This window comes from Canis lupus, chromosome 10, assembly GCF_011100685.1.
Source record: "Canis lupus familiaris isolate Mischka breed German Shepherd chromosome 10, alternate assembly UU_Cfam_GSD_1.0, whole genome shotgun sequence".
Classification (NCBI taxonomy): domain Eukaryota; kingdom Metazoa; phylum Chordata; class Mammalia; order Carnivora; family Canidae; genus Canis; species Canis lupus.
Window position 1 is genome coordinate 25,551,729 of NC_049231.1, and position 13,969 is coordinate 25,565,697.

The 13,969-nt window shown below is 38.6% G+C and overlaps 1 protein-coding gene across 3 annotated transcripts in view; it reads left to right on the top strand.

Annotated features, from left to right (window-relative positions):
- MRTFA (myocardin related transcription factor A) overlaps nt 1-13,969 on the top strand; it is a 198,371-nt gene that overhangs the window by 31,266 nt on the left and 153,136 nt on the right. For all 3 annotated transcript variants that reach the window (XM_038550462.1, XM_038550458.1, XM_038550459.1), the window contains exon 2: nt 3,109-3,170. Coding sequence is in view for 2 of the 3 variants with exons in the window: in XM_038550458.1 (XP_038406386.1) it covers nt 3,109-3,170 (62 nt within the window). In the remaining variant the exon portion in view is untranslated. The remainder of the gene's footprint in view (nt 1-3,108; nt 3,171-13,969) is intronic.

Sequence of the window (13,969 nt, forward strand, 5' to 3'; positions counted from 1 at the left end):
AGGGAGGAGAAGCAGGCTCCATGTAGGAGCCTGACACGAGACTTGATCCCAGAACTCCAGGACCACGTCCTGAGCCGAAGGCAGCTGTTCAACTGCTGAGGCACCCAGGCGTCCCTAATGCCTAATTTTTTAAAGAAACAGCCTTTCTAAAACTTCAGGGCACACACATTTAATTTTTAAATTATTTTCAGTTAGGGAAAGCTTGTAGGTATTTAAATTTTTCTTCTGCTATAATTTCCAAAGCATTTTCTATCTTAATAAAGCTGTGTGTTCTGTAATATGTAGTAGGATAAATACACTGGACTAGTAATCAGATTCTGGCCCAAGTTTTTATGTTATCAAGTCACTGAACCTCTTCTACTCTGGTTTCCCAACTGAGAATGAAGGGATTGGATGTGTAAACTTCCAGGGTTTAGTTATAAAGTTTTAGTCATTTTATTGGAATTTTTCTAAAGCTAGTAATATAAAAGATTAGAAGAACTTTGTTTATAATACCGTTCACATAAAAATATAATTCATTTCAGTGTAGCATAAGACTGGATTCTAAAGGGGCTTAGTCAGTGGATGACTAAAACAACTTTTTTATAAGAAGGTCTCGTTTAGAAGTCAGTTTCAAAATGCATTCTCTGACAACATTGAACTAAAATCCTGGATCTCATTTTGATGTTAATAATTGTAAGTAAATTGTCATTATCTTATATCTTCTTTCTATTCATCTATTTTTAAAAGATAACTCATCACTGTGTAGGAGTTGGCTTTTTCTGTTATGGCTTCCCTAGAAATACTTCTGCTTTAGTCTTTCTCCCTTAAGTGCCTTTTCCTGAGAATAAAGGATTGAGTTCATACCTTTGCATAATGATTTAGAGAGTATTTTAAGCTTGGCATGTTAAAACCTGGCTGACTCCATTAATATGTGGACAAACTAGCACATTAGAATATTTTTTAAGTTCCAAGCCACAAGTTGTGCTTTAAATGAACATGGGCATGTATACAATTAATATTTAAGCCTTGGATAGCACAGACATTCAAAATGCCCGTTGCCCTGGGTGACTGGTTTTCAGCAAGGCTCTTGCTTGCCCTGCACATTTCTTCCTCTGCTTTGAACAGTGCCAGGAGCAGAGTCAGGAGAGGGTTTATTCCTTTGGCGCTCTGCTACTCTCTGCTTTCGGCAGGCAAAAAGGCTGCTGTTTTACTTCTTAAACTCCTACCATATGGAAAGTTTCTATAAATAAATCTTGGATTTATGATTGGACTTCTAAATTTGTAACCTCCACGATCCATGGCTAAAGCCAATATAAATACCTATTTAAACATGCAGACTGCATACAAAGCTGTGGCACTATTTCCCTGAGAATGGTCTCCAGCCACAATATCTAAATTATCAATTCAGTTAATTTTTTCTGTCTCAGTTGGCATGAATGAAGACCTCATTTTGTTGTTAAGCAAAAAGTAGTGAGCCTGGTAGTTTTTAGTGAATCCACTTTGACTTTTTATTTTCACTTTGACTTTTTGTACATGAATTGTTGGCATAGTTATATAGCAGATGTATTCATGAAAATGTAGAAGTGCATGAGATTTTGACAAACGATCATTTAAATGTACTAAAGGAACTGACGTTTTAGAGGAATCCTTTTATTATTTATTTTGTAAATTTGGGTCAATGGTATTTCAGTCAACAATACTATAACGGGCACCTGTTATGTGCCAGACACTGTGTTAGGTCTTAGGGCACATTGAGTTGTATGAAAGATGATTCCTGTTCAGACAAGTAAGAGAAAAAGAAAGAGGAAACGTGGGGACAATAAAATGTTTTATCGCTCTAATGGAAAAATGGACAAATGCCATGTGAGTGTGGTGGAGAGGCAAGTAGATTAACTCTGGGGAGTTGGGAAAGGCTTTAGAAAAATGTTTCAATTGAACCTTTAATAATAAAAATGATTTCTAACTAGCTGTAGTTTATTGAGTGCCTACTGTTTACTAGGATTAGTTAATGCTACCTACCAGGTAAAGGGGTAGGGGGGCATTTTATGCAGTAAGAAAACTGTGGAACTATCAAAGATTGTATATCCCAGAAGTAAGAAGTTTGGTACAGCTAATGGAAAGAGGAGGGAGATCAGTGGCTGGGTGCTTCAGATTATGAAGGACCTCAGATACACAATGTGTCCCTGCCACCCTGTTTTTGGTCACATTTCCTTGCCTGAAAAGCCTTTCTCCCCTCTTTGCTGATGTACCTTTTTTTAAAGGTCTGGCTTTTATGTGAAGCTTTCCTCCCCTTTTGTCAAAGCTTATTGTTTTTACTGAATAGTTGTACAAGAGAGTATACCTCATAAAAGGGCATTCCATTTTTTTTAAAGATTTTATTTATTCATGAGAGAGACACACAGAGAGAGAGAGAGAGAGAGCGAGTGAGACTGGCAGAGGGAGAAGCAGGCTCCGTGCAGGGAGCCTGATGTGGGACTCGATCCCAGATCTCCAGGATCAGGCCCTGGGCTGAAGGTGGCGCTGAACCGCTGAGCCACCGGGCTGCCCAAGGGCGTTCCATTTCTTGAACCATTTCTTGTAGTATAGTCTGATCTCCCCAACTAGTTTCTCTTAAAAGACAGGATAAATCCTCTTTAGCACCTGGTATAGTGCTCAGCACATTGTGAGAACTCAAGAAATACATAATGAATGGATGAATATGGAACATTTGTAGATATATCAGCTATTGAGACAGCCCAGCTACAGTGGTCGAGATCACCTACATTTATTTAAAAGGCATTTCTTAACACCAGTAAGAGCAATTTCCAGAGGTATAGTTCAGTTGTGATTTGGATGTAAAATGACTTAAGAGTAATCAACTCACAGGGTTGTTGAAGATTAAATTAGAACATTTAAGTGCTTAGAACAGTGCCTAGCATATATAGTAAGTGCTCAGTCAAGTGTTACCTATCACTTAGCTCCACCTATCTGGGCATTTTTGCCAGTGACAGAACTCAAAGACTGTTGTAGGCATGAAGAGGATAGAAAGGAGATAAACAGCTTCATACCTTTGAAACCAAATGCCCTTTAGGAACTGGAAGAACTGCTTATATTGCATGAACTTTTATTTTTCTGTTTGTGTTTTAGTGATCGAGGGGTATGGTTGGCATGGAATTGAATTTCATCTGTCTGTGGGAGTTGTAAACAAGGTAGGTTCCAGGTTTATTTACATTTCCCTGCTCCTTTCCTAAGCTGTTCTGTTAATATTTACAGTTTGAATTATAGATCAGATTTGATTATTGTTTAAGGATGCACTCTCATAGCCCTGTGACGGTCAGTCTTCTAATGTTGTGGACTACATACAGTATCTTGTTAAAATTTATTGAATGCCGAGAAACAGCATAACCAGTTACGCATTTTGGTGGTTGTATTGCAGAACCATGAATTCACACATGTATATACAAACCGTGATCCAGTCCTTGGAGGGCAGAAGCTCTTGTATTAGAGCCATTGTGTAAACTGACTTGGGGTAATGGGCTAACTCTTCTGGTCACTTTAATGTTCTGTAGCTTATGTGAATAGTAGACTAAATGCAACAGAGGGCCTGTTTTGACAGTAGCCAGGCCATCATGGTAATTATAAATTTTGTTACTGGTGACAGAATCTGTCTATCTGCAACCACTAAAGTTTGATTTGACGGTAACATGCTTGTGTTCCTATCTTAAGTTCTGGGCTAAACAAAAATACAGCAGATATGGTTTTGGCTCCTGTATCTGTCTTGTGTCAGATGCCTGCAGAAAGCTATAGATGGCAGCTTCACACAGCTCTGCAAACCTATTTCCGTCAGAACATTTCCTGTCAAAGTAAGGTAGTGCTGGTTCACCTAGTTCTAGTTTTCTGTGTTCTTAGGTATGTGGAGATCCCATTGCTCATGATTGCAGGAAACTTGGATCACTCAGAGAGTGAACTTGATAGCCAAAAAGATGGTGACACTACTCCCTACAATCCCTCCAACCAGGAATCCTATGAACTTTGTAGAGGGTCCAGAGGTTGCTGACAATCTTGGATTCTTGTACCTGCAGGTAGAACAGCAAAAATTCTTGAGATTCCTTGCTCTCAGTTACAAAGAACAGTAATCATAAATATGTTGCTACAAGGAAAAACAGTTGAGTTACTTTTTTTTTTTTTTTTTTTAAGTAAGCTTTATGTCTGATGTAGGGCTTGAACTTACAACCCTGAGATCAACAGTTGCATGCTCCAGCAACTGAGCCAGCCAGGTGCCCCATTGAGCTACTTTCTGTAGCAAAAGGAACATGGTCCTTGGAATTGACACTGCTGCCTAGGAAGAGAGGTAGAAGAGTTGATGAAAGTTTAATTTCCTTCATTATCATCTGGAGGCCTGAATATCATGTCTGGTCTGGATGGTCACTCAGGAAATTATCTTCTTTCTGTTTTCCTGCTTTTTATTGGGGATAGTATAAATAAGAACTATTTCATGGAAATACTGTAAGGATTAATGGAAAGGAAAGAAACTAAAATTTACTGAATGCCTAAGGATTAGGCATGCTACTGTAAATTTTCACAATGTGTTCTTTTATTGAAACATACAAAGTTCATTGATATTGTACTTTTTCAAGTCTAAGTGGATGACATCATGGATATCACTTCCTTGAACTATTCTGATCTTTTTTGTAGCCACTTAGAAGGAAGAGGTTTAGATATTGATACATGTTACTTCATATATGTCTGCTAGAACCTTCTTTTATGAAGGAAAAAAAAATACCTACATGAGTTAATGGAATTTTTTTGTTTTTGTTTTTATCTGGAAAATAAAAACAGAGTTGCTACTGATTTAGCCAAAGGCAGAAAGGAGACTAGCAGATCTGAAATTAGAGACACCTTAGCTGTTTTGGGAAGTTGAGACTCTTGAGCCAGGCTTTGCTGAAGTCAGAGTAGGTTAATATTTTCATAGCTCAAAGCAAATGTGAATTGTGGTTGTTTATAGGTGCAGTTTTGCTTGGTCTCTGTAGTTGCACATGGGTGAGTAAAATACAGTGCTGCTGTGTTGGGCAACTTCTGCAAAAGCCCCTGAACCAATGCAAATTAAACTTCTCCAAAAATACCAAAAAATTCCCCATTTGGATCTTTTGCTGGCTGAGGGAATTGACTGTTGTCATCTTGCTGGTAAAGAAATTGTCATACATTCTTTTGGAATGATTCTAGATTTGATTTTCTGCTTTAAAATTTCCTCTTGAAATTCTTCTCTGATAGGAGATACCATCTCTACATCTCAGACATATGGGATTAGAATAAATTGTTACCTCTCTCCCAGGTGATAGGAAATTAAGGTGGAGTATTTTTTCCCCTGATTCCACATTTAATGTCTCCAAATCTATTGTCTTTTTACTCTTAAAATAGCTTTTGTGGTCTTAGCAAGGTTTATAGAGAGTTACCTAGTGACACAATACTGTCCTTTATTGGGCTGAAATGGAAACATTAATATTTCTTAATATGTGACAATTTTCATTTTTATTTTCCTGTCTATAGAATGAATTGTTGTATTTTTTCTCTTGGCTTTTCTTTCTTCGGTCAGGAACTCTAATAACAAAATTCTCCCTTCTTGCTTCAGCAGACAAATACCACTTTTTTTTTAAGATTTTATTTAGGCTCAGCGTTTTGGCGCCTGCCTTTGGCCCAGGGCGCGATCCTGGAGTCCCGGGATCGAGTCCCACGTCGGGCTCCTGGCATGGAGCCTGCTTCTCCTTCCTCCTGTGTCTCTGCCTCTCTCTCTCTCTCTCTCTGTCTATCATAAATAAATAAATAAATAAATCTTTAAAAAAAAAGATAAAAAAAAGATTTTATTTATTCATGAGAGACACAGAGAGAGGCAGAGGCATAGGCAGAGAGAGAAGTAAGCTCCATGCAGGGAGCCCGACGTGGAACTCCATCCCGGGACTCCAGGATCACACCGTGGGCCAAAGGCATGTGCTCAACCGCTGAGCCACCCAGGTGTCCCACAAATACCACTTTTTAAGTAATAGCTTTATTGATGTGTAATTTATATACTGCAAAATTTGCCTGTTTAAAGTGTATAAGTCAATAATTTTAGTAAATTTGTAGAGTTGTGTAACTATTACTATACTCTGGTGTTATATTCCCAGCTCCCCAAAAAGATCCCCTGTAAGACTCTTAACCATAGGAAACAAACTGAGAGTTGCTGGAGAGGATGGGGGGATGGGATAGCTAGGTGATGGATATTAAGGGAGGCACGTGATGTAATGAGTACTGGGTATTATATAAAACTGATGAATCACTAAACTCTACCTCCAAAACTAAAAATACAGTGTATGGTAATTAATTGAATAATAAAAAAGATCCCTCGTAAACATGACTTTCTAACTTTATATCCTATACAAATTTTGCTAAGTTCTGTATCAGATTTAATCTTCTTCTGACAGAGTTTTCCCATTGCTTATTTCCCTCCTTATTTTTGTATTAGTTGCTTACTGCAGGTCAACTGTCTCTCTCTGCCTGTCTCTTTCTCTCTCTCTCTGTCTCTCTATCTCTCATAAGTAAATAACTAAATCTTTTTAGTTATTAATCTTTTTTTTTTTTTTTTTTTTAATTCATGAAAGAGGCAGAGAGAGATGCAAGCTCCCTACAGGGAGCCCAATGTGGGACTTGATCCCTGGACCCTGGGATCATGCCCTGAGCCGAAGGCAAATGTTCAACCGCTGAGCCACCTAGGGGTCCCAAAAGTGTAACCTTTCTTGAATAGTGGCTTTAGATTTTATTTGAAGTTTTTTTTTTTTTTTTTTTTTCCTTGAAAGACTATTCTATAATACTTCAGGCCTTTCAATAAAAGCTTTAGTATTTGGGCACCTGGGTGGCTCAGTTGGTTAAGCACTTAACTTTTGATATCAGCTCAGGTCATGATCTGAGTTGTGAGATCGAGCCCTGCATTGGGCTTTGTGCTCTCAATAAATCAATCTTATCTATCTATCTTTCTTTCTTTCTTTTTTTTCAATAAATCTTTAAAACGAAGTTCTTGTGTTCTTGGTTTCCTGTTTACTTATTTGTTTTTAAAGGGAATCATTTAAAAAAATAAAAAGAATTAAGGGAATCATTTATCTGGTTATTTTTCTTTGTATATGTAGATTAGCTATTTGCTAATTGGAGAATTTTTCTCTGTACATGAATGTTCAGTTGCTTAGTAAATAAGGTAAATGAATATACTAGTACACACGGACTTTTAAAAGTTTTTTATTTTTAAAGATTTTATTTTATTTTTTTAAAAGATTTTATTTATTCATAAGAGAGAGAGAGAGAGAGAGGGAGAGAGGCAGAGACACAGGCAGAGGGAGAAGCAGGCTCCATGCAGGGAGCCTGACGCAGACTCAATCCCGGGACTCAAGATCACGCCCTGGGCCAAAGACAGGCACTAAACTGCTGAGCCACCCAGGGATCCCCCAAATATTTTATTTTTAAGTAAACTCTACATCCAGTGTTGGGCTTGAACTTATTATAACCCTGAGATCAAAAGTGGAATGCTCTACTGACTGAGCCAGCCAGGTACCCTGAACTTTTAAAAGTTTTATTGGAGAATTAATAAATTCAATAAATTATCTGTTTCAGCATAGCAAATTATTCTAAAACTCAGCAGCTTACAACAATAATAAGCGTTATCTCAGGGCACCTGGGTGGCTCAGAGCATCTGCCTTTGGTTCAGGTTGTGATCCCAGGGTCCTGGAATTGAGTCTCAAATCAGGCTCCTTAGAGGGAGCCTGCTTCTCCCTCTGCCTATGTCTCTGTCTCTCTTTGTATGTCTCTCATGAATAAAATAAAATATTAAAAAACCAAGAAACCAAAAACACAGAACAACATTGTGTCATATAGTTTCTGTGGCTCAGGAATTTAGGAGCAGCTTAACTGAGTGATTCTGGCTTTGAGGTTGTATTCATAATGTTTGCTGGTGCTCTGGTTATCTAAAGACTTGACTGGGGCCAGAGGATCCATTTCTAAGCTTACTTACATGGCTGTGGCAGGAGACCATGGTTTCTCACTGGCTATTGGCTGGAGGCTTCATTTCCTTTGCAGATAGACCTCTATGTAGGATTGCTTGAGTGTTATCATGACAGAGCAGCTGGCTTCCTTCTACAGCTCTCTCTATGGATTTGGTTGTTCTAGGTGTTTCATATAAATAGACTCATACAACATATGCTCTTTTGTAGACTGGCTTCTTTCACTTAGCCTCATGTTTTCAAGTCTCATCTATGTTGTAGCAGATGTCAGAACTTCATTCCTTTTTTTTTTTAAGATTTTATTTATTTATTCATGAGAGACACACACAGAGAGAGAGGCAGAGACACAGGCAGAGGGAGAAGCAGGTTCTCTGTGGGGAGTCCAATGTGGGACTCCATCCCAGGACCCTGGGATCACGGCCTGAGCTGAAGACAGATGCTCAACCACTGAGCCACCTGGGTGCCCCTGAACTTCATTCCTTTTTAAGGATGAATAATATTTCATCGTATGGATATACCATATTTTAAAAATCCATGTATCAGTTAATGGACATTTGGGTTGTTTCTAGCCTTTGGCTCTTAAGAATAATGCTACTATGACTATTTGTGTACAGGTTTTCATGTGGATGCATGTTTTCTCATCTCTTAGGTAATATACTTAAGAGTTGAAGCCTATATATTTTTATCCCTCTGTGTTACTGTAGTAGAATTCTAACTGGACTTGTCACCTCTTTAAATTGCCTTTCACTTGGCTATCCAGGTGATTTTGCTGACATGGAGATTTAATCACATCATATCTCTTTTTTTTTTTTTTTTTTTTAATTTTTTTTTAACTTTTATTTATTTATGATAGTCACAGAGAGAGAGAGAGGCAGAGACACAGGCAGAGGGAGAAGCAGGCTCCATGCACCGGGAGCCCGACGTGGGATTCGATCCCGGGTCTCCAGGATCGTGCCCCGGGCCAAAGGCAGGCGCCAAACCGCTGCGCCACCCAGGGATCCCACATCATATCTCTATTTCTCTGTTTTCAGTGGCTCCTTGTAGCTTTCAGGAAAAAGTCCAAACTCACCTTATCACACAAGCCATTTATGATCTGGCTCCTGCTTTCCTTTAAGTTTTTCCTGCTGTACTTTTCATTCTTGTTCACTTAACTTCAGCTGATGACATGCTTTTTCCTATTAATGTTTTCATGCTTCTACCATTGTCTCAAACGGTTAATTACTCTCTTTGAATAGGAAATAACTACTTGTTCTTTAGAAATCATCTCTGGTCCCATTTGTGGTAAACTTTATTTTCTTTGTTTAATTTAAATTAAACCTGTGCTCTTACAGTACCTTTACCATACTGCTTATCACACTATTCTCTGGACATTGATTCCTGTTTGCTTCTCTAGATAGACTGCAAAAACCCTGAGGGAAGAAGCCATATCTTCTTTGACTTAGTATCTCTAGGCCTAATAGTAACACACAAAAGTAGCTAGTATCTATTGGGTTGTTTAGTATATAGATGCCAGGCAATATTATAGCATTTTACATTTGTTGTGTTACCTAATCTTCTACAACAATCCTTTAAATTAGGTACTATTATTGCCTTCCCTTTATTTTTTAATTTTTAATTTTTTTTTAGAGATTTTTGTTTATTTGAGAGAGAGAGAGTGACAGAGCAACAGAGAGCATGAGTGGGGAGGAGAAGGAGAAGCAGGCTCCCCACTGAGCAGTGAGCCTGATGCAGAGCTTGATCCCAGGACCCCAGGATCATGACCTGAGCTGAAGGCAGACTCTCAACTGACTGAGCCACCCAGGTGCCCCTATTATTTTCCCTTTAAAAATGAAAATATCAAAGCACAGAGAGATTGAGTAATTTGCTAAAAGTTACACAAATAGCAAATGGTAGACCTGGCATTTGGTAGTGCTGGGATTTGAACCTGCACGCTCTGATTCCAGGGCCTTTGTTCTTATTTGTACTGCTGCCATAGTGTCTGGCACATAGATATTTAATAAATATTGGTAGGTGAGTGAACACTCATTGTTTCTGCATGCAGAACTTTGCTTACTTGGTTCCTGCCAATACTATGTTTGTACTTGGGGTTATAATGACAGGAAGATAGAGGTTTGAGTCATGGTGGTCTGAATTCCTGTCCTGCCCCATGACTTCTGCTTCTTGATTCATTTCTTTTCTTTTCCTACTTTTACTAAAGAGAATGATTCTTTTTTTTTTTTTTTAAGATTTTATTTATTTATTCATGAGAGACACACAGAGAGAGGCAGAGACACAGGCAGAGGGAGAAGCAGGCTCCATGCAGGGAGCCCAACGTGGGACTCAATCCTGGGTCTCCAGGATCACGCCCTAGGCTGCAGGTGGGGCTAAACCACTGCGCCACCAGGGCTGCTTGAGAATGATTCTTTTTTTCTAAAATTTATTTATTTGTGAGAGAGAAAAGGGGGAGGGGAGAGAACATGTGCTCCAGTGCAAGGCAGAGGAGAGAAGGAGAGAGCGAGAATCTGAAGCAGACTCCTTGCTGAGAGTGGAGCCCAATGCAGGGCTTGATCTCAAGACCCTGAGATCATGACCTGGGCTGAAATCAAGAGTTAGGTGCTCAACTGACAGCACCACCCAGGAGCCTCACCAAAGAGAATAATTCTGTTATTCTGCCTTAATTCCTTAGGTAATACTTACATTAAGATTCCTGAGTTTTGTGTCTTGGATTATTTTCTGCTCCAGTCTTTTATTTTGATGACATTTAAACCTTCAGAATAGTGTTAAGAATGGTAGAGTGGTCAGCAATATACCCTTTTGACTAAATTTATCAATTTTGAACATGTTGCCACATTTTTGTGTTCTCTCTCCACACACACATACATGCATGCATACATGTACATGCATACATGCACACATATTTATATTTTGCTGAAACATTTTAGAGTTACTTGCAGACATGATACTTTGCTCTTAAGTATTTTGGCATTGATTTCCAGAGAATAAAGAGATTTCTCTTACACAACTGCAGTACAGTTAGTATACTCAGGAACTTTATTTAGTATTGATATATTATCATCTAATGTACAGTCTATATTGTATGTTTCCCTGGTTTTAATAATGTTGTTTACTTTATGTTAAAGCTTTGAGATCTAGAATTCAGTCAAGGATTACATTGCATTTAGTTGTCCTGTCTCTTACCCTAAAACAGTTCCTAAAGCCTGGTTTTAAGAAGGGAGAGGTGTCTTTCATGACATTGACATTTTGAGAGATGAGCTGTTTTGTAGACTATTCTTCAATTTGAATTTATCTTTCTCCTCCTGAGTTGCTTCAGGATAAATATTGTAGGCAAGATGTTTTGTCTTTTTTAGTGCTGCACATCAGGAGGGCCACAATGGTAGTTTCATTAAATCTCACGTTAAATCTCACTTTGGGTTAAGTTTCTGTCTGCCAGATTTACCCAGTGGGTAGGTGCCTTTTCTCCTTTGTAATATATAATTGATTAGAGTAAAAATTATTTTTTAAAAATATCTTTTGTACATAAGTAACATATGGTTGTCACAATTAAATGCCACCTAGGCAACAAACTAAACGGGCTAACAGTGTTTTAAAGTTGAGTATTGGGGGGCAGCCCCGGTGGCTTAGCGGTTTAGCGCTGCCTTCAGCCCAGGGCGTGATCCTGGAGACCCAGGATCAAGTCCCACGTCGGGCTCCCTGCATGGAGCCTGCTTCTCCCTCTGCCTGTGTCTGTGCCTCTCTCTCTCTCTCTCTCTCTCTCATGAATAAATAAATAAATAAAATCTTAAAAAAAAAATAAAGTTGAGTATTGGGACATTTGGGTGGCTCAGTGGTTGAGTGCCTGTCTTTGACTCAGGGTGTGATCCCACGGTCCTGGGATTGAGTCCCACATCGGGCTCGCTGCATGGAGCCTGCTTCTCCCTCTGCCTGTGTCTCTGCCTCTATTTCTCATGAATAAGTAAATAAAATCTTAAAAAAAAAATAAAGTTGAATATTATGTGCAAGGTAATATGTACAAAATGGAGTTCACAGGTCATTTAATTTGAGCTTCTTTGTAATGTGAACTTTTAAGTACAGGGTTTTTTGTTTTGTTTTGTTTTGTTTTTTTTAAGTACAGAGTTTAAATTTGATTGCTGAAGAGCCTTGGGTTGAAAATCTAGTTTTTTTTGGTTGTAGGAATTTTTGCTGAGAACTTTTTCCTAATTGTACTTTAGTGGAGTATTAACATTTTTCATAGTTTTCAGACAAATTCTTTCCTGCTTTTATTAATTTTATTTTTTCCCACTTATTATTTTTATTTATTATTTTTTTAGATGGGGTAGGGGCAAAGGAAGAGGGAGAGAATCTTAAGTGGACTCCACACTCAGTGCAGAGCCCAAGGCTTGATCCCCAGACCCTGAGATCATGACCTGAGCTGAAATCAAGAATCGGACGCTCGGGGCAGCCTAAGTGGCTCAGCGGTTTAGTGCTGCCTTCAGCCTAGGGCCTGATCCTGGAGACCCAGGATCAAGTCCCACATCAGGCTCCCTGCATGGAGCCTGCTTCTCCCTCGGCTTGTGTCTCTGCCTATCTCTCTGTGTCTCTCATGAATAAATACATTAAAAAAAAATCTTAAAAAAGAAAAAAGAATTGGACACTCAACCTACTGAGCTACCCAAGCACCCCTCTTTTTTTGCTTTTAAAATCTCTTCCTCCCATCTTATCTGTGCCTTGAAACAATACAGCCTTTAGTGAGAACTCTGGCATTAATCTGAATTTGAACCCTGGCTCAGCCACTTAATCACTAGGAGATCTTGTACAGGTTGTTCAACTTCTCTGTACCTCAATATTCTCCTCTCTGTAATGGGGGAAATAATAATGCCCTCATAAGCTTGCTGCAAGAATTGAATAAACATTTGCTACTTTCTGGTCACAAGTATTTAGTAAGTGTTACATATTCTTTTCAATCTGATAAAACTGGTCACATATAATTCAGTGACTTTTCCCTTAAATCTGTGCACTAGACATGTATACATAAACATATAAAATATACTTGTAGACTTTGTTCAAGGAAATAATCTTAGATATTTCTTCTCTAATTCTCTCCTTTCTTTGTGAAATTTGGCGGAAATGGAGATAAAGATTTAACTTAGAAGGCTTGTAGAATCCATACGTTAATCTTTTTTTTTCTTGGATGTTTACATTTGCTGCATACCATTTTTAAAAATAACAGCCAAGGACTGCCTGTGCTAGGAAAAAAATGGTAAATATTCTCTTTATTTCGGGCTATATGATCTTAATGCTACCTTGGAAATAGTTAAATTCAAGGCACTGGTAGCTGGCTGACATCTCTGCCCTGAATTCGAGGCTACAATTCATTATGTGACAATCAGTTGATCTAAGGAGAGTATCAGCTAAATTTTTTAGTGTTTCTTAATGGCAGAGGTACCGTATCTCCAGAGGGTAATTGGAAAAGTATGGGACCATTTTTGGTTGTTGCAATGTCTATGGAGGAGGGAGGATATACCACTAGCATTTCGTGGTCAGGGACCAAGGATAACAGTCCAAAACAAGAATTATCCACCACAAATGCCATTAGCATTGTTCAGACACTGAGCTACTTAAACCTAAAGGCTTAGTGAATTGATAGATACAATTTTATTTTATCTCAGTTATTAAAATGGATTGTTGTTTAAGGCGGGACGTTTTCTTTTTTTTCTTATTTTTTAAAGATTTTATTTATTTATTCACGAGAGACACAGGGAGAGAGGCAGAGACATAGGCAGAGGGAGAAGCAGGCTCCATGCAGGGAGCCCAATGTGGGACTCAATCCCAAAACTCCAGGATCACACCCTGAGCCAAAGGCAGAGGCTCAACTGCTGAGCCACCCAGGTGTCCCCAGGCAGGAAGTTTTCTGAAAGAATATTTCAGAGCTGTAATATATACTCTCTATTCTTCAAGGAGAATTAGGCCATATTTTCTCACTTGGGGGAGAGTAAGGTATTTTACTGGAA